At 45.0% G+C, this 21,664-nt stretch overlaps 1 protein-coding gene across 1 annotated transcript in view; it reads left to right on the forward strand.

Moving 5' to 3' along the window:
• Nucleotides 1-512: 512 nt before the first annotated feature.
• LOC115096377 (PML-RARA-regulated adapter molecule 1-like) overlaps nucleotides 513-21,664 on the forward strand; it is a 58,210-nt gene continuing 37,058 nt past the window's right edge. The window contains exons 1-3 of the mRNA XM_029610883.1: nucleotides 513-529; nucleotides 14,421-14,502; nucleotides 15,255-15,417. Coding sequence (XP_029466743.1) covers nucleotides 15,276-15,417 — 142 coding nt within the window. The 5' untranslated portion in view covers nucleotides 513-529; nucleotides 14,421-14,502; nucleotides 15,255-15,275. The remainder of the gene's footprint in view (nucleotides 530-14,420; nucleotides 14,503-15,254; nucleotides 15,418-21,664) is intronic.

A 21,664-nucleotide genomic window follows, 5' to 3' on the forward strand; every position in this document is an offset into this window, starting at 1 on the left:
CCACGTGTCGTGACAACCTCATGGGTTTCACAGTCGGCCATCCTGAGGACGGGAGGAGGCCAGCTGATGGGGGGAGAGGGGGATGTAACGCAATATCTTAAAAATCATTGTTAACACTTAAGCATCTTCAACGTGGCTCTGTTAAAAGTACGCGCCCTATAATTAAAATAAAAAGGGGGAAGAAAGAAAAAACAAATGTTGATGCTTTATGCAGCGTTTTTTATCCCCTTGCTGCAAGTAGAAGAGATGAGAGCTGGCTGCAGTTTGCATACTAATGTGCAGTCGTACAGTTCTGCAATCACTGCTGTGGAAATGCTGCTTTTAATAAGCATGGCACAGTTCCCAGACTCAGTCAGCGGTGAAGCTTGGATCGCCTTACGCAAGGTTGCAAGCGCAACGGGTCAGTTTCACCGAAGCAGCGTTACAAACCGCGGTACAAATGTTGGATGCACCTGAGCTTCATCCCTGCCTGTGCCAGCTGCCTGCAGCACTGCTGATGGGGGCGACTTTCCACCAGCCCTCGTGACCGGTGAGGATATGGCACCTGAGCTGCCGGGCTATGCTCTCTCTGTTGGTGGAGGAGTGGGAGGGGGGGATAGCAGTCTGTAGAGAGGGGAAAACAATTTCCTTTTTTTATTTATTTACAGAATCATAAAACAAAAAAAAATGTGATTATCTATAAATGTGGCCCCTGACAAACCTGTCCTCGGGGACTACTAGTGGATGGTGTTTCAGGATATCTACAGTAATATTCGTGAAAAATATGCATGCAGACAGCGGAGGTAGTGCATGCAAATATATATCCTGCATATTCACTGTGGATATTCTGAAAACCTGGCCAACTTGGATGGACAAGTCTGCAAAACAATTGGCCTGCAGCAATGATTTCACAAGGCTCTTAAAATGTCAGCCCAGACAGGTCTTTGTAATATCTTAGTGTGTTAGTGTACCCCTGTGGCAAAATAGGGATCCTTATGCCTGTTGAGATTCCTGGTTTTGCCCTGGGACCTGTGTGTTCCTCGAGTGAGAATTCCCACCCCTTGCAAACTCTTTATTTAACATACAAGAGACCTCCTGACCGCCGAGCACGTAAGGTTGACTTGGTGTGCTTGCCGCCTGCCTCGCTCTTTGCTTCAGTCTATCCCTAGTTAGCTAACTTGCCGGGAACAAGGGAGGTAAGTTCGGCTGTTTGTCCTGCTGTTCATGCAGAGCACCTGTTAATTCATTAATTATTTGACCGATTGATTGATTTTATATAAAAATCTTTTAGCCTGCAAATCAGAAAGCATTCAATGTGGGTGACAATAAAAGCACACATATTAAAATACATAAAACATACAAATAATAGATACAGAAAGCACCAATCGCAATAAACACAACTCCAGAGATATACCTATCATTAAATTCCTGCATACGCCTGTGAAAATAAGAATGTTTTTAGCTTTTTTCGAAAGGACCTATAATCAGCTTCCTAACGCAATTCATTTTTTATTTTATTTATTTATTTTTAACTTTTTTATACCGACATTCCTGTATAAAATACAAATCTCATCGGTTTACATTGAAACTTTAGTCCATAATTGAAAAAGCTTTTGTGCGAGTACTTTGCAATCTAAATTCATAATGGGAAGGTATCAAAAGCAAATTCTGTGATGCAGATTAAAAACTACAAATAGGCACATTAGGCAATTAACCTCATCATAAATAGCTCCTCGTAACAATGAAAGCATTTTAAATTTTGACCTCTGAGCGACTGGGAACCAATGAAAATTTTTCATATGTATCATAACATCATACCCCCACTGCAACCCACAAATTTTCCTGGCAGCAGCATTCTGCACCAATTGCAGAACCTTCATTAAATATTTTGGCAGCCCTATAACCAAAGAATTGCAATAATTTACTGAGCTCAATACCAAGGCTGAACAATGAATCTAAAATCCATGGGGCATAGACAGCAACAAGAGCATCACCAAAAGCAACTTAAAAAATGCCGCTTTAGAAACATTTTTAACAAGATTTTTAAGAGAAAACTTCCCATCTATTAATACCCCTAAATTTCGAGCTTGTTCTACCAGACAAAATGTCTGAGATCCAGCAACAGTTATAGAAGATGAAGGGCATTCTACATGCTCTATCCATAATGTAGTGGTTTTATCTTCATTTAATATCGAATGATTATGAACCAAACCAATCTTTGATCTTCCCGTAACATCTAGTAAAACACTCTTCCGGAAAATCTCCAGGCTTAGACCCAGGAATAAAAAGTTGTGCATTATCTGCGTACTTCGTATATGCTAAGTCCAGGGATTTCATAAGCGTACCCAAAGGTTGTAAAAATATATTAAAAAGGGCCACTGATAGGGTGGACCCCCTAAGGGACCGCAGAGGTAACTAGAATCCATTTAAATTTAGCACCGCCAAATCTTACTTTCTGAATTCTTATCTGTCAAAAAGGACAAGCACTACCCTAATACAACATCTCCAACTCCAATAGATTTTAGCTGGTCAAGTAACAAGGCATGAGATAGGGTATCAAAGGCTGAGGCTATGTCCAGCTGGATCACAATTCCAGTTTGAGAGTCATCAACAAGGAGTTTAAACATATCATCAGACAAGGAAGCAAGCAACGATTCAGTTCCATGAGATTTTCTGAGCTGTTCACTAGCTAGAATCTGAAAATCAACCAGAAACTCTTCCAGTTGAAGCAACATCCCTTTCTCTATAATTTTGCCCATAAAGAATAATTTAGAAGTACGTCTATAGTTAGTTAATTCCTTTACTGATAAGGAAGAATCTTTACAAATTAGTTGAATGACTGCAACTTTACTTTCGCTGTGGACAAGCGGACAATACAGCCACACATCTGGATTCCCCAGCTAAGGGTTGTAGGAGAATTTGGTGTATCATTTAAACACTATATAACCTTTCTTCTTCTTTTTTTTTTGCGTTAAGTCTCACTTGGTAAATGACTTTTTTTTGGGTGGAGTATGTTTCTCAATACTGTTTTCCAAAGTGATGTTGCATGTGAATATCCTTGTGCAATGCATAGTGCCTCGTAAATGTGTGTATTGTTGATCAAGTTGCTGCTTGACATATTTCTCGAATTGATACATTGTTTACAAACACCATTAACTCAGCTACCAACCTCATTTGGTGCATTCAGACTTGTATCGGGGATTCTAACTGAGAGAGTTTATAAGAATGTGAGATGCCTTGCATGAGCCAACAGGAAAGAGTCTGTTTGGTAACAGGTTTTCCTTTGTTATTGAAATCGTAAGCCACAAAAAGTTGAGAAGTGGCAGGATATAGCTCTGTCCTCTTTATGTATAGCAGAAGTACCTGTTTTCTGTCTAAAGCGTGGAGTTGTTGTTTCTGTTTAGAACTTGAGTGAGACTGAGGGAAGAAGGATGGCAGAGTAATACTCTGATTTATGTGAAATTCTGAAATCACTTTTGGTAGGAATTTTGGATGGGTTCTTAAGACAACAGGTGGCTTTGTTCGATGTCAGCAAGCAGGGAAGCACAGGTTCTATCAGCCTATGCAGAGTCGTGTAGCACTATGGAAGTGGGAAAGCAGCAGAAAAATGTTTATCCAAGCAGTGTATCTGCCTGGCAAGGACAATGCCATGGCAAATGCCTTGATCTGCCAATAGTCTCACGAGTGGTTTCTACATCGCAATATAACAGATCAAATCTTTCAGATTTGGGGACTACCAATTTCTAAATTATGCTCTATGGGTAAAATTATACAGAAGCGAGTCTTGCTTTAACTGGAAGAGTTTCTGGTTAATTTTAAGATTCTAGATAATGAACAGTGTAGGAACGTTTTGGATCTCCCCCTCAATCTCAAACTGCTTCAATACTGCTCCAAGAGACCATCGTCAGAAACCCTTGCAACAGATGCTTTCTCAATCAGCTGGAAAATGGGCCTCCTTTATGTGTTCCCTCTGTTTCCATTAATACCAAGGACTATTCTCAAAGGGCCAGATTTTTAATATTACGCGCTGGGTGTGCTACCTGGTGCGCACAAATGTACACCCGATTTTATAACATGTGCGCGCTGCCGCATGTATCTTACGCGTGTAACCCTTTGAAAATATACCCCAAACTGAGGAAGGGTAAGAGGAGTCAGGCCTGAGACCGGCGGGGGTGGCATGAATGGGAGGGGATGAGCGGCATGGCACGAACAGGGGTGGGTGGGCGCAAGACAAAAGTCACCTAGGGGACCTGCTACCCTTGCACCGGCCCTAGAAGCACAGTCCAGAGGTATTCCACACATTAAGAAAAGCGGAAGGAAGGCAAAACGATTACCAGCATGGTTAAAAGGGGAGGTGAAAGAAGCTATTTTAGCCAAAAGATCTTCATTCAAAAATTGGAAGAAGGATCCAACAGAAGAAATAGGATAAAGCATAAACGTTGGCAAGTTAAATGTAAGACAGTGATAAGACAGGCTAAGAGAGAATTGAAAAAAAAGTTGCCACAGAGGCAAAAACTCAGCAGTAAAAACTTTTTAAAATATATCCGAAGCAGAAAGCCTGTGAGGGAGTCAGTTGGACCGTTAGATGATCGAGGGGTTAAAGGGGCACTTAGAGAAGATAAGGCCATCGCGGAAAGATAAATGATTTCTTTGCTTCGGTGTTTACTGAAGAGGATGTTGGGGAGGTACCCGTAATGGAGAAGGTTTTCATGGGTAATGATTCAGATGGACTGAACCAAATCACGGTAAACCTAAAGATGTAGTAAGCCTGATTGACAAACTGAAGAGTAGTAAATCACCTGGACCGGATGGTATACATCCCATGGTTCTGAAGGAACTAAAAAATGAAATTTCAGACCTATTAGTAAAATTTGTAACTTATCATTAAAATCATCCATTGTACCTGAAGACTGGAGGGTGGCTAATGTAACCCTAATATTTAAAAAGGGCTCCAGGGGCGATCCGGGAACTACAGACCAGTTAGCCTGACTTTAGTGCCAGGAAAAATAGTGGAAAGTGTTCTAAGCATCAAAATCACAGAACATATAGAAAGACATGGTTTAATGGACAAAGTCAGCATGGCTCTACCCAAGGCAAGTCTTGTCTCACAAATCTTCTTCACGTTTTTGAAGGAGTGAATAAACATGTAGATATAGGAGAACCAGTAGATGTAGTGTACTTGGATTTTCATAAGGCGTTTGACAAAGTTCCTCATGAGAGGTTTCTAGGAAAAGTAAAAAGTCATGAGATAGGTGGCGACTGTCCTTTCATGGATTACAAACTGGCTAAAGACAGGAAACAGAATAGGATTAAATGGTCAGTTTTCTCAGTGGAGGGGGGTGGGCAGTGGAGTGCCTCAAGGATCTGTACTGGGACCAGTGCTTTTTAATATATTTATAAATGATCTGGCAAGGAATATGACGAGAAAGGTAATCAGATTTGCAGATGATATAAAACTATTCAGAGTTGTTAAATCACAAGCAGATTGTGATATATTGCAGGGGGACCTTGTGAGACTGGAAAATTGGGCATCCATATAGCAGATGAAATTTAATGTGGATAAAGTGCAAGGTGGTGCATATAGGGAAAAATAACCCATGCTACAGTTACACAATGTTAGGGTCCATATTAGGAGCTACCACCCAGGAAAAAGATCTAGGCATCATAGTAGATAACACATGAAATCGTCGGCTCAGTGCCCTGCAGCAGTCAAAAAGCAAACAGAATGTTGGGAATTATTAGAAAGTGAATGGTGAATAAAACGGAAAATGTCATAATGCCTCTGTATCGCTCCATGGTGAGACCGCACCTTGAATACTGTGTACAATTCTGGTCGCCGCATCTCAAAAAAGATATAATTGTGATGGAGAAGGTACAGAGAAGGGCAACCAAATGATAAGGGGAATGGAACAGCTCCCCTATGAGGAAAGCTGAAGAGGTTAGGACTTTTCAGCTTGGAGAAGAGACGACTGAGGGGGGGGATATGATAGAGATGTTTAAAATCATGAGAGGTCTAGAACCGGGTAGATGTGAATCGGTTATTTACACTTTCGTATAATAGAAGGACTAGGGGGCACTCCATGAAGTTAGCATGGGGCACATTTAAAACTAATCAGAGAAAGTTCTTTTTTACTCAATGCACAATTAAACTCTGGAATTTGTTGCCAGAGGATGTGGTTCGTGCAGTTAGTATAGCTGTGTTTAAAAAAGGTTTGGATAAGTTCTTGGAGGAGAAGTCCATTAATGGCTATTAATCAAGTTGACTTAGGGAATAGCCACTGCTATTAATTGCAACAGGTAGCATGGGATCTTCTTAGTGTTTGGGTAATTGTCAGGTTCTTGTGGCCTGGTTTTGGCCTCTGTTGGAAACAGGATGCTGGGCTTGATGGACCCTTGGTCTGAACCAGTATGGCATGTTCTTATGTTATGTCTTGAACCCATTGCTCTTTTGTAATTGCATTCCAATTACAAAATAACAGAAAAAACATAGATGTCCACCAACAGGAATGTGGGCGCAAGGGTTCAAATCCAGTGTTTGCAAAGTGTCAGAAGCCTGCAGGCTGTTGTGATTGCTTCTGCTGTGGCCTGTCCCGCTTTCTAAGTCTTGATGACTGCTGAAGCCATTGTAATTATGGAGGCTGAGGAAATTGCTGAATGTAGATTGGTCGCTGCCTGTATAATAATAGGCGTATGGATTAAACTTCCTTTTTTGAGAGGAATAATGCAGTCTTTTGTACTGGCATGAAGAGTAATGTTCTTGTGTTGTGGAAGGTCGTTGGGTTGCAGTCAGTGATTTTGCAACCCAGCTTTGCAGCTGATTTTTGCTGCTAAAAGTATTCTACAACGTCATTAACCCTTTCTCCAAAAATATTTTCACCTGTGCAAGGTTATATCAGCTAGTCTTTCGTGCACATCCTGTCTGTGCCCTGAGGCTTTCATCCAGGCTAAGTTCCTGGCAGATATGGGAATCGCTGAACCCTCTGTAGGTTATATCAAAAGTGTCATAAATGGATCAGGTCATGCGTTTTGGGCACGCCTTTAAATCAGATGTGATTTGAATATATGTGACCTGTTCTGCTGATAAACTTTGAGTAAAGTCATCTAAAGTTGCAGCTATGTTCTGTGCAATTAGCATGGATGCTTGGAAAATCTTTTCCGCACTAGTGTCCATTAATCTGCCATCCTTGCCAGGAGGGGTTCACGAATGGGTTCTTGTTTGACTGGCCTTCTCCATAGTGGCATCAACTGAACAGACCCATGAGAAATCTGCACCTTTAGGTTCCCCCATACACCTTTGAATTTTGTATTTAGAGTCAATGGTTGTAGATACAAGGTGAATAAAGAAGCAAGTTTTCCACATTTTAGTTTGTACCTTTTCTAGAGTTTACTTGCTTTGGAGGTTGAAGAAAACTGGTAACTCATTCGTAACCTTTTTTCCACTGATCCTCTTTCAAGACTAAATTTATTATTTTCTGACAATTTGACCAGAACGTGTGGATAGGAAGAATCTTCTGGTGGGGTGGATCTACCTACTGGTTCATGCAAGAGACCTGATGGGACAGCAGTTGAAGATAGCTTTGGTGAAAAAGGGATAGATAACATTGAGCCTATTGAGTCATCTGAATGTATAGAAAATTCTCTGGAACTTGGCAAGTAAAATCCTTCTGCCTTATGAGAGCCCTTGTTTTTCTCCTCAGGTTGGTCTTTAGAATATCTTTCTGTGGACTTAAATGTTCAGTGCCATGATAAGAACTTGGAAAATCCTTCATAGCAAAAAATTGTGTCCTCATCTGTTTAGCAAAGGAGTGCCATGCTGAAAGAAGTGGTCTAGAGGAGTGGCTTTGTTTCTGCCTTATTTGAGGTTTCGATTTCGTCGGAGAATCAGAGTAGATCCTCCTTTTTTTTTGGAGTGACTGTGTTGATGCTCTGAGTCTTGTCTCAGGAGGGAAACACTAGATTTTCTGTTTCCTTTTGCAAGTATGCTTCTTCGGCAATTCTGCTTTTCTTCGCTGATGCAGTGGTTCTCAGTGCCATGGAACTGTTTTTCTGTGCCAATCCATGTCCTGAGCTTGGTGCCAAAGCGAATCCCTGCGCTGATGAACTCTGTGACTGCGTCATTAAAAGAATCCTCGGTGCCAAATTGTTGCTCATTGGCATCAAAGGCATTGTGTCTCCCGCACCGCTCATGCAGTTGGCACCATCATTGTATGGCTTCATCAACGTTCCTCTCGGCGCTAGACTTGGACTGCGCCAACTCTTGACCAACACTTGACGTGGGAGATTTTTTATTCAAAAATTTCAGTCCTTTCAAACTATGGATTGCATCCTGTGTTCTGTAGAAGTAATAGGTTTGCACTTTTTGCCCCCATTTCATGTTTTTCTTTTGATTTTTGTAGAGCATATTGAATCTTAAGCCCTGATAGGAACGAACTCTGGGGACATCTTACCCCAAGCTGTACAAGCTTCAGCATTGTGGTTTGGACCCAGACAGCGAACACAATAGTCATGGTGGTCCTGTATGGCTATTTGATGTCAACATTTCTTAAAGATTTTGAAAGAAACTTTTCCTTTTTTACCCCATCCGAGGAGTCTTCCAGAGATTTTCTTTCCAATATTTTTTAACTAACTCAATTCAACTCAACTCAAAATAACTAACAGTAGTTTTATTTATTTACTTATTTGGGTGGTGAGGAGGAGAGCGCTGGATATGCAATTGACCATAAAACTTTAAGCAGTGGTGTGCGATGACATTTATAGTAGGGGATTCGGTCTTGCTCCCTCAGCCCCCTTTCAATTTTGAATTCCCCCCCCCCCCCCAACAATCAAGTCACCAACCTTTTTGCTCCCTCCATTCCATCTACCCTCCCATAACCCCCTCCCAAACTTTCAGCAGTTTTTCTCCCTCTGTTCCCTTTCCCCAAAATACAAAAGACAGCTGGAACCCATAATGGCATTAAGATTTTTGTAATATGCATTGGGTGTGGGCTTGGCCCTCAGAAAGCCATGAATAAACAATTGCAAAATAGTAAACCTCCCATACTGAAACGGCACTAACTGTCAGTACTCAAACAGTAAAAACCTTACGTATAAAAAGACAACAATGCAAATATTACATCAGGCCCTAAAACACCAACCACCACCTATTAGGTAAATAGAACAAGACAGGTTTCCTAAAAAATACCTGAAAAATAAATACCTTTACCTAAAAAAATTGTACAAGAGCTTTTAAAACACATAGGCCTCTTCTTCAGATGTCAGATCAGAGATATTCATATTTAAAGATGGGTCCTTTTGTTGTGAGCGTGGAGATGTGGTCGCTTGCTCAGAGAGATATGAGCCTTTAGTCCACGGCGTGGCTCAGGGAGGAGACCCAAGACACACACTGTGGGAGGTGAGAGTGTTTAGGCATGGGCTGGAGCTGAAACAAGACTGGACCAGGATCAAGGCGAGAAATATCAGGAACTGGAACAAGGCAGGCTCAGCCTTCCACTAGACCTGCACACACCGGTGAGACCCAGCAATGCAATGCAATGCTGCTCTCAAGAGTAGCCATCCGGCCACGTGGTAGCCCTTCTGGACCCGCCGCTTGGGAATGACGAGTGCTGAGGGCAGGAACAAGACAAGACATGGAACTCAGGATTTGGAAGACTCAGACGAGGATACATAGAACTTGGAAGACTCAGGCGGGGATACATAGAACTTGGAAGACTCGTACAAGGACTCAAGGAACTTGGATGACCCAGACAAGGTTTCTTGGAACTTGGAAGACTCGGACAAGGATCCAGGATACTTGGAAGACTCAGACGAGGATTCAGGGTTCAGGCACTGGTTCCGGGTGAGTACTGCACCGCAGTGCGCCTTACACAACCGCCCATGGCTGGTCACGGAGCACGCCGAAAGCAAAGCAGATTCCAGACGAGAAAGTGAAGATTTGGAATTGGAAACATGTCGAAGATTCAGGAGAGGCCTGCACAGATGCGCGCCCTACACAGGGCGCGCATCTGTGCGCCCTGTGTAGGGCGCACAGATGCGCACAGATGCTTCAGTGCTTCAGATGCTTCAGTGTGGTCCGAGCCCTGTGGCTCGGACCACACTGAAGCAAAGCAGGTTCTAGCTTGAGTCTTGGGCATGGACGGAAGCAGGCACAAGGTACCCCGAGACCGGGAACAGAATTCAAAGCTCAGAATTCAAGGCTCAGGATTCAAGACTTCAGAACTTGGATTCAGGAACAGACCTCGGCTTTAAAAACAAGGGCCTTCTGGAGACTTGCACTGCAGGCACGAAGCACTCTACACAGCCCCCCATGGTCTGGTCATGGACCACGACGGTGGCACGTCAGGAAAGATGGACAAGCAAGGAACCTGAAAGCAGGACGAAGAGCCAGAGACGAGGACATCAGGACCAGGACTGGAACACGGAACATCAAGAACTTCTGGACAAAGAACATTGGAACTTCTGGACAAGGAACATCAGGACACCGAAGAGACAACGAAGGAGCTCCAATGAGGAATGGGACCAGGAACATCAGACGAAGGAGACCAGGAACATCTAGGACATCAAACAAAGAACCATCTAGACAAAGGCAGACCACAGAGGACCTTGACTGGATGGAGGAAGCATGGACAACCATGAAGATCCAATTCAAAGGTGCTGAGGAAATGGAAGAGAGCCCTTTTATAGGGCTGGTGAAGGTGATGATTGATAATGTCATTGTTGGGGCCAACAGCACCCCCTCCTCAAAGCCCCTTCTTCAGCCTATTCTCTATGGCTGAAGACAAGAAGGCACATCTTTTTACCAGCTGAGGAACTTGGGGGGTCCAAACACAAGATCTCCAAATGCTTGTAAGGAGCTGAAGCAATGAGGCGAAGCAACATACAAAGTCTAGACACAGACACAATAAAACTCAGGAGAAGGCATAACCCAGATTGAACTGAAGGCACAGATGAAGCAGTAGCATCTTGAAGCATTAGTCAGGTTCTTGGTTCTTGTTTAAGTAAGTCGAGATGGAAGTGAGGAATACATAAGCAACATCTTCCTGCTATTAGCAATGTTGAAGATGGAGATTAGGGCATCATTGCTGGATTCTTAGATGCGAGGGTGGTATATCAGGAGAGTGTGTAGGCAAATTTGCAGATTACCACTTGCTCTTAGGTAAACATTGGTACAAGGAGCACCAGGTGGAACTAGGAAGTCCAGCAAACATTGCTCAGAAGGTGGAAAGCTGATCTTGGGGGCATATTTTTATACCTCTTGATGATAGATGGTACACGGACTTGAGATTGACAGGTGGAATGAAGCTCAGGGTTACCAACCTCAGACTTTTGTAAAGCCAGAGGTAGACGAGAATAGTCCCTTTTATAAGATCAAGGAGGGAATTGCACTTTAGGTATAATCCGCATGTTAACACAGGCTCCCATATGTCAGCAAATTTGTTTCTTTAAGGAGCTTGGTAGTCGATAGACGTAAATGCTCAACTTTACACAGGAAACTGTTTCCTTGAAAGGGATCTCCAGAATGGCTTGGTAGGTGTAATATCCCTCAGGCTCGGATCAGACAAGCCGCTTCAAGGTGGGTGGTAAGGCTCAAGGAGACAAAGCTTGGAGATAGCGGAAGAATCCAATTGGTCACTGACGCTCTTCCACTTCCATAGACGGATTATAAATGCAGCTGATGGCAAAGATCCTTGCAGGGACAGCTTTTATAAATGGCAGAAAACAACTTGAGAGACTGGCAGATTTTGGTTTTCCCTGATGGTGACCCTGAGATTACCATGGATTCACTGCTCATTCTCTCACATTCTCACATGTCTATTTAAACCTTTACTTCTGCCATTCTCCCCCCAACACACACACACACACACCCACACACACACACACACACACACTCACACTCACGTCTCTCCCTCTCTCCCTCTTCCATACACACATGCCCACTCACTTTCACACCCATGCTCACTTGCACTCAGCTCTCTCCTACTCACCTACATACACTCTCAGATCTCTTCTTCCTATACAAATACTCACTCACTCACCCTCAAAGACACGCTCATTCATTCTCTCTCCCCCCCCCCCCCCCTTTCAAAACACACTAGCAACAGCAGACTAACTTGACCTCCTGGAGCAGCAGCAGCCTCTTCCTTCTCCTCCTGTGCTGCGGAAGTGGACGCTGCCTGTTTCTTACTCTTCGTTTGATGCACGAGCAGGAAATCACAATGTCCATTGGCCAAGGCAAACAGGATGAGGCGGGCAAGTGGCTGGATACAGGAAACAGGCTGTGCAGGAGCAGGTGGGGTCACGAGGAAGCGAAGTTAAGAGTTAAAAAGGTCTGGAGATGGTAGAAATCACTGTCGAGTTCCTCCTTTTTCAGCCGTGCAAGACCAATGACGTTCCTTTCTTCTTTCCAGGTCCAAGCAGATTGGTTTTGCTGCAGCACCTGGAGATTTCCGGTATTGGCCCTGAGACCTGGTAATTCTTTTAGAATTCCGGAGTCTCCAGGCCAAATCTGGAGAGCTCCCAGGTATGTTTATAGGGCTGGTGAAGGCGATCACTGATGATGTCATCGTTGGGGCCGCGGGGCTTTTCCTGCCACTGGCCCTTTAAATAATGTGGAGAGACGCGCACCCACACATAGAGGAGCCCAAGAGGTGGAGGAAGTTCTAGCAGATTCCTGAGCTAGGACAGCCTGAATGGCAACACCCAGAAGGAAGGTTCTAGTAGATTCCTGAGCTAGGAGAGTCTGAATAGCATCACCCAGAAGGAAAGTTCTAGCAGATTCCTGAGCTAGGAGAGTCTGGATGACATCACCCAGAAGGAAATTTCTAGTAGATTCCTGAGCTAGGAGAGACTGAATGGCATCACCCAGAAGGAAAGTTCTAGCAGATTCCTGAGCTAGGAGAGTCTGGATGGCATTACCCAGAAGGAAAGTTCTAGCAGATTCCTGAGCTAGGAGAGTCTGGATGGCATTACCCAGAAGGAAAGTTCTAGTAGATTCCTGAGCTAGGAGAGTCTGAATGTCATCATCCAGAAGGAAAGGTCTAGCAGATTCCTGAGCTAGGAGAGTCTGAATGACATCACCCAGAAGGAAAGTTCTAGCGGATTCCTGAGCTAGGAGAGTCTGGATGGCATTACCCAGATATGTGTGGCTGTACTGTCCACCTGTCCACAGAGAAAAACTTGCCCCATTGATTCAAAATGGAGGTGTTTCTTGTCTTTCCCCAGGAAGTTATATTATTACAATATTCTGTGCATGTTTTAAGGTTAAGCAATGTTAGGACTGGTTCTACAGAACCAGTTCCAGAGAGATCTAGACCAGAATTTTCCAATAATCTCAGCCCTGACTGAGAAGCACAGCCAACCTGACTGTCCCACTTCTGAACAGTATCCTGTGGACAGACTGTTATTGGAGCCTGATTAGGTAGTATTTATTGTATGCTCCCTGTTCCTTTTTCCTGTTTATTGTCTGCTGGTTATAACTTTTACAGTTCACTGCAATAAAGTATTTAGTCTGGCATACCAGCATTTGTTTTGTATTTGGACTGTAGGTACATTTTAGGTACTTTGTGACTATTGGGTTTTGTGGGGGTCTCAGTGTCTGTAGAAACCACCAGGGTACTTGGCTAGAGGCAAGAGGGAACTCAGCTGGTAGGGAGTTGCCAATGTAGGGGCTACAAGTGAAGGCGGGCCTGAGCAGTGCTTGGTAGAATCCTCCAAGTGTCCTCAGCATTGACCCTGCGTGGGTATTAAGGACAGCGCTAAGGCATTACGTGACAGCCATTGAGGGAATGCTGCAAAGACTGCTCTCCCACTTTTACTTCTGCCAGTCTGACCCCCACGATGTCATGAAACGGTGGCTCTCAATCCTGGTCTTCAGGTTGCCTTGGTAGTGGATTCTGCAGGACAGCAAATGCCCCCGTGACCTGCAACTGGAAAACCACATCAGAATGACACCTCAAGGGGGTTAGGCTGGATACTTCTATCTCTCCTGCTGACGGTATCGGAACAAAATGCTATTTTCAGATTTAAGCAATGCACTGCGACAGCAGGAACGTGTCTTCTGATATTACTGTGGGCAGGAAATCCGTACATCATTTTTACAGTGCAGGGTGGTCCATAAAGCATTTTAATGACTGCCTAGACAGCGCACATTGATGGATGTCAAAATCCTGTAATTCCTACCCCTGTGCTGCATTACTGCTCATCAGAGTAATCCATGACAGACTGCTCCATAGAGTAACATTGTATAATGTACAGGATGCTGTTGACTGAGCGTATGGTTGGCACCACATAGATAATCGTTTTCTTGATGGAGTTATTGCAGCGTGGTTGGGTTTGCAGCTTTCGTTTCCACGTGGAACTTCGTTTGCTATTGCCTCGTTAGGCAGAAAGTTAAGACACAGCATGGTACTGTACTAATGGATTTAGTGTCTTTCTTATCTGCCCAGTGAGCTGCAACCAGACTGGAAAAGCGAGAAGAACGTCAAGAAAAGAGAGAAAGAAGAAAATGAATTTAGGAAGAAATTTAAGGTAACGAGATAGGAAAGAAGTATTCCGTGAAGTGTATCAGATTTCCAAAGGCGTTCTTTACCTCCAGAAGTTATGCACATGTATGTGTGTGTGGGAGAAGAGGAGAGACTGCGTGTGTGGAGGGCAGGGGGAGTGTATGCATGTGCTTCAGTCACTGGTAGAGGTGGGTCTATGTGTGAATTGCATAAATGTGGGGGGGCATTGGGGGGGAGAGTAGGATGCATGAGGGGGTGGGATGGGTGTTTGAGTGTGTGCTCCAGATGCCGATGAAGGAATGTGTGTCTGGGTGGGAGTCTGTGTGTGTGTGTGTGTGCGCGCGTATATATGTACATGTTTGCTCCTGCGGCCAGCTTCCCCTGCTGTTCTTTTTCTGTCTCTGTTTTTCAATCTGTGTGCATGCGTGGCCAGACTTCACGCAAACGTTTCCCGCCCATGGAGTTTTTATGCTCCTGTTTTCCTGGCTGCAAAATTCTGTGCATGGGATTTCCTGCAGCCAAGAATTTGACTTGTGTAAGCTCTGAATGTGCACATGGAAAAAGGATACAGATGGACACCATCACCAGGCACATAAGGCATTTCTATGGATTCCACTCTAAAGAACGCTTAAAAATCAGAGGGATAAATGAAACCTGCTCATGGCCAGAAATGTTCTCTGGCGGTGGGAAGGCATCTACCAGGCAGGCGGAATGGGGGGGACCTTGGTGACTTCGGCTGCCTTTGCCTAGTGGTCTTTTTGCTTTTTGTTCTTGCAGTTTGCAGGAGAAATCAGGGTCATGACCCGGATGATGGTGACGCCCAGCGCCGGTATCAAGCGAGGAGGCGGGAAGGACCTTCCATTCAAGAAAGGGGAACTTCTGGACGTCATTCAGCTCACAAACCAAGAAAAGATCATTTGCCGCAATGCTCAGGGGAAATGTAAGTACAACATGAGCAGGGTCTACTGTAAATGCGTGAGGGGACACTCAGGGAGAGCAGCGGCCCCGTCCCTGTGAGGGTGAGGTAAACAGATTCCACTGACCTGGACGAGCTGTGGCTCTGGGGATCTGGACCAAGTCAGAACTGTCTTCCTCATTCAACGGAATGGCATCACCATTCCAGCTTCTCGTCAGACCTCAGTCTATTCCAGCTTCTCGTCAGACCTCAGTGTATTTATTTATTTATGGAGATTTGTATGTTGCATAGAGAAAGTGCTACTCGTGCATGTTCCCAAAGTGAACATAAACCAATCACTAAAAATTCAAAAATGATTTTTCTTTTCCCTTGGCTGTATGATCTTAGTTTTCTAATTGGTTGGCCATAAACCTTTTTTTTCCACCTTCCCTTTCTTGGTCTTTTGCCAATTCCTTTTACAGGGTCTCTTTTTTTCTGTTTCTTCTCTATCCACCTGTCTTCTTCTTTTCTTCCCTCAAGTTCTCATTCTTACATGCTGTCTCTCTAACACACACACTCAGGCTCTCATTCTCACATGCTGTCTCTCTAACATACACACTCAGGCTCTCATTCTCACATGCTGTCTCTCTCAAACACACACTCAGGCTCTGATTCTCACATGCTGTCTCTCTAACACACACACTCAGGCTCTCATTCTCACATGCTGTCTCTCTCAAACACACACTCAGGCTCTGATTCTCACATGCTGTCTCTCTAACACACACACTCAGGCTCTCATTTTCACATGCTGTCTCTCTAACACACACACTCAGGCTCTCATTCTCAAACTCTGTCTTTCACACACACACACACACATTCAGGCTTTCATTTTCAAACTCTGTCTTTCTCTATCGCACACATTTATTTTTATTTATTTATTTTTAAATTCTGCTTTTTGGCACTTCAAAGTATACATCAAAGCAGATTACAATCAGGTGCACAGGCTTTCACACTCACATGCTCACACACACAGCTCTCACTCTCAAATGCTCTCTCATAATTAAATACACATTGTCTCTCACATATTGTCTCACACAAACACACAGGCTCTCACTCTCACATGCTGTCTCACACACACACACGCACACACACAGGCTCTCACATGCTGTCTCTCCGATCATACAGGCACTCACTCCCACACACATTCTCTTAACTCAGTCTCTCTCACACACAATCTCTCAACTCACTCTCATACACACACACACACATTCTACAGGGCCCTCAGTCTCTTTCTCACCTCTTGGCCACTTCTTCCTGGGTCACCACAGGATGGGCTCCAAGGAGGCCCTGATCTTCTCGGGCCACTGCGAGGTGGACCTGCTACTGCTCCTCTGCACGCAGCCAATGTTCCTCCTCCTTCCTATCGCGCAGCTCTGGAAATGTTTTTCTTCCGGGGCCACGCAGGCAGGAAATAGGAGGGGCACCTAGACGTGAATTTTTCTTTGGGCCATGGTGGGATGAGCTGTACCACGGCCCTGCCGATCTTCCTGCTGTGCGTGTGGCCGGCACACAGCATCAAAGTGACACGCCCCCTGCTCCCCTCCCCCACCCATTATGAAACTGCTTCCTGCTTTCTGTGCCGCCAGTGGACCCGATCCACTGGTGGCCGAAAAAAGTGAAAATCTTCTGCCTCTGGTGGGATCAGGTCCACCGGTGGCAACACAGGCGTCTGCCTGCTCCCGACGCCGTTCCGCCGGGCCTGAGAAAGGACACCTGGAAGAAAGACATGGAAAAGGATCTGGCACCAGCACAGAGAAAAAGGTTCCCTGGAATAAAATGAACTAGACATGGGCATTCCTGAGGATGATGAGCATCATAGGCTAGGATGACCTTACACAGTTTGGCCCCATGCTCTGCTATGTGGACACTATTCTCGGGGCTTATAAGGAGTACGATGGCTGGGCATGATAAAACCACGTTGAGCGATTCCGGGATAAGATGGAGGAGAATCACTTCAGCTCATGGAGTACACAGGATGTTAGTTTTTGGTTAAAGCAAATGACTAACAAAGCCAATGATGCAGGCGCACACTCATATTCTTCTCAGTTGTCTCTCAAACCAGCTGCCCAGCTCTCCGGGCCGGCACAAACTCATAAAAACATTGTGTTTGGAGATAAAACAAATCGTTGTGTAATTTTCAAGAATGCAAATTTAAGCACGTGTGCTCTATCTGCCTTGCGCCCCATCCTGCAACCAAGCGTACCAGGAAGCCCACTAGGGGGAGTTCTGCCAAATCAAAGTGAATGTCAGGTTTTCAGAAAAGCACCATCCCCCATAAATTCATCCACGATGTCCAAAGCGCACCAAGGCTCTCCACCTTGAGCGTGGTTTCAGGGATGGTTTCATCATATCATTTCAAGTGCGCATAAGAAGTGTCATGGGAGGTAATGCCACGACCAGTGTTCGACAGGCATCCATAGTACAGGAAAAACTGGACAGTGAGCTAGCACTGGATCGGATAGCGGGTCCTTTTAAGTTCTCCTCTTTCAAAGAGATGATACTGTCGCCATTGGCCAAAGTCCCAAAGAAGGCGCCTGGCAATCACAGGCTCATTCACAATCTTTCATACCCTCAAGGTGCTTCCATAAATGATCATTTATCTCCTGAAGAGTGCTCCGTACAATATTCATTCTTTGACAGTGCTATAGCATTGCTAAGGAAGTGCAGTTGGAGTGCCCTGATGGCAAAAGCTGACATTGAATCCACATTCAGACTAGTACCAGTGCACCCAAGCAGTTTCCCACTTTGAAGTTTCCAGTTTCGGGGACAATTTTATTTTGATAAGTGTATGCCAATGGAGTGCTCAGTGTCCTTTGCCTATTTCGAACTATTCAGCTCCTTCCTGCATTGAGTGACTGCACGCCGGGCTGGCATAGACAATATCATACATTACCTGGATGATTTCTTATTTGTTGGGCTGAAGGAGTCTATTTTGTGTTCGCACCTTCTCCAGGAATTCCAGTACATTGCAGGAGATCTGGATGTTCCATTGGCCCTGGGTAAGACCTAAGGACCCTCCACAACTATTTGTTTCCTGGGAATTGAATTGGACTGTAATAGCATGATTTCTAGATTGCCGGAGGACAAAGTAACAAAGTTACGAGCTATGCTACGCCAAGTTCTAACAGCCAAGAAACTGATCCTTCACGCTTTTCAGTCAATGACTGGCACCTTGTATTTTGCGTGCAGGGTCATTCCGATGGGAAGGATTTTTCTGAGAAGGATGGCTTCAACAACAGCTGGCATATGCTGGCCCCATCATTTTATCGGGGTATCAAGACCAATGTGGGAGGACAAGTACAATGGAGGGTCGGTATGGCAGGAGCCCCCAATATCCAGCCTTGACCTGGACATACACACTGATGCTTCCGGGGGATGGGGATTTGGGCTCTTCTGTCAAAGGGCATGGTGTGCAGCCCCATGGCACCTGAGTTGAGACAGGTTTAACTCGGAATGTTACATTCCTTGAATTGTTCCCCATCCTCATGGCTCTAGTCCTAAGGAGTGGAAAGTTGCAGAATAAAAAATTGTCTTTTGGTGTGACAATCAGGCCGTGGTACATGTATTAAACAGACAGTCTGCCAGATGCCTAGAGTTGCAGAATTGCTGAAGGAGATGGTCCTAGCTAGTCTGTGTATAAATACCATGGCTCGAGCGTGCCCCATTCAAGGGGTGAGTAATGGGGTGGCAGATGCTTTATCTTGTGCTAAATGGGACTTATTTCGCAAGAAGGCACCCTTGAAGGATTTTATTTATTTATTTATTTTTATTTAAAACTTTTTTTTATACCGACATTCATTTGCATATCACATCGGTTTACATATTAACGGGGTTAATACAACATGATTTAGAAAGTGAAAAATAAGTTACATGAAACAGGGAGGCGAAGGAACAAGATGGGAATAAAGGGTCCAAAGAGCGGTTGGATAGGATGAGTTGGGGACTCCGGTTCCGAACCACCTATGGACGATTGGTCTCTGACAACTAGAGACCTCCTTCAAGGATCCTTAGCCCCTGCTACCTGGTTGGCATATTGCAGACGTTTTGAACACATGCGAGAATTCTTGGCACAACGTGGCTAGGTTGCGGGCCATGTGCCAGATGATTTGATTATGAAGTACATCTCCTCAGCCAAGACACAGGCATATTCAGAGCTCAAGCACTTGGCTAGGCTATCTTTTTTCACAATGGCATGATGATGGGGAGACCCCACCAAGTCATTTGTGGTGAAGAAGATGCTGGGCGGATGGACCAGAAAAATTGGACCAAATACTGACTCGCGTCAGCCAATTACCCATGACATGTAGATGAAGTTGTGGCTTATGCTGCAATCTGCACGTGTATTCCCTTTTGAGACTAATTTGTTCCGTCTGGCTTTCTTCCTATCCTTCTTTGAGTAAGTGGGTCGGTAGCTGCTTCAAAAACCGATGCGGGCCACAGCGGTTTACTTCTGCAGAATGTAATATGTTCAGAATCAACAGTCTGCATTCAGATACAGAGATCTAAAACTGACCACGTGGGCTGTGGGGCCACCCTTTCTTTGAGAAGCATCGATCCCCAGGTCACTTGCCCAGTGAGGAATATGGAAACGTACTTGGCCATATGGCCTGGCGGATGGGGGGCACATTCGTTAATCCATGCTGATCTGGTACCCCCTCACTAGATATCAGTTCTCCACCATTCTGCGATTAGCAGTAATTAATTTAGGCTTGTATGCCAAATATTTTACATCACACTCCTTTTGGATTGGAGCAGGAACTAATGCAGCATTGGTGGGCTTAAGGAAGGACACTAAACAGCAAATAGGAAGATGGAGATCTTCTGCTGTTAACACTTATGTGAGAATGGACAGGGCCAGTAGTAGCCACTCTTGAATCTCAAACTATCTTTTCAGATCTGCCATGGTGTCATCAGACTGTATGGATCATAGAGCATTCGTTCATCCACTAGGCAGCAAGGAGAGCCAATGAACGCCCCTATGGACCGAATCTGTGATTGGCTCATCGAGGCGTTAACATTGTGTGGATTGGTAAGCGGGGTATGCTTTTCGAGGAGCTTGTACCCCTTTTGCGCAGACAGAGGGGTTCATCGACTGCACCTGACACTTTGGTGCTACATCTTGTGGGCAATGACTTGGGCAGTCTTTCCTGTGAATCAACTGATTAAGCTGATCAAGGATGACCTGGCTAAGATAGCTGCTTGGTTCCTGTGGACTTGTCTTTTCTGGTCGGACATCATCCCATGCCCAAAATAGTACGATGACTGAGAAGCTTTGGGGGGAGAGGGCACAGGAAGGTAAATCGCCTGATTGGCGTGCGGGCTCAAAAGCTGTGTGGACGCCAGATTAGAACTGGATGGGCCAGATAAGATTCATTTGTCAGATATTTATGACATTTTTAATAATGCGCTGAAGGAGGCTTTGGAGGACCTATTTGGTGTTATAGGAGATGGCCGCAGATGAGTGATGGGGGGGGGGGGCATAAGGCAAGGATTCTCCCACCTCATGCCTATGGTGGGTGCCCGAGTCATTGGCAAGTTTCTTTTTGCTGGCAATGGAGTTTTTCGCCACAGTACCTGGCTAGCTGTCAACTGGCAAGAGGATGCCTTTATGGCAAAATGGTGAGGCATGGGGATACGCCTGGGAGGGGTGGCTCCCTCGCTTGAAAGCATAGTGGGGGACCAGAGCAAAGATGGCTGCCTTGCTTGGTTTTTCATGGCGGGTGGCATGACTGGTGGGTGTAGCCCAGTTTTTCCCTAGACCCACGGCTAAGGTGGGATTTAGCTGTTAGTATCTATTTTGTTAATAAACTGAGGTCTATACATCACACTTCTTGTATGCATTTTGTCTCTGGATTTCATTTTCTGGGGGTGCATGTGTGGGGAGGAGGGGACTGGGCCAGGCAGGTGTTTGTTACGACTGCCAGCGTTAATGCCACAGGCCTGGGCCAAATTGCCCCGGGGTCCGCCCATAACCTGGCACCACATCCCGGTCATCTCCTTCTTCCGGCGCTGCTCGCGGCCACTTTCCCACTGCTCTGTCGGCGCGCGTCGTTTTGGTGTGCCGAAGACATTATCTGGAAGCGCCGGTCGCTCCAGATGATGTCATAGGACGGGGACAGTGATAGCGGCCTGGCGACGTCAGGGCCCTCTTTAAAGACGAGATCCGGAGAGCAGCCCTTTCCTTTTGCTTTCAGCTTTCCCATCCAACCCCCGCCTTTTTTCGGAGAGAAAT

The sequence above is a fragment of the Rhinatrema bivittatum genome, chromosome 8, assembly GCF_901001135.1.
Source record: "Rhinatrema bivittatum chromosome 8, aRhiBiv1.1, whole genome shotgun sequence".
NCBI classification, from domain to species: Eukaryota; Metazoa; Chordata; class Amphibia; order Gymnophiona; family Rhinatrematidae; genus Rhinatrema; species Rhinatrema bivittatum.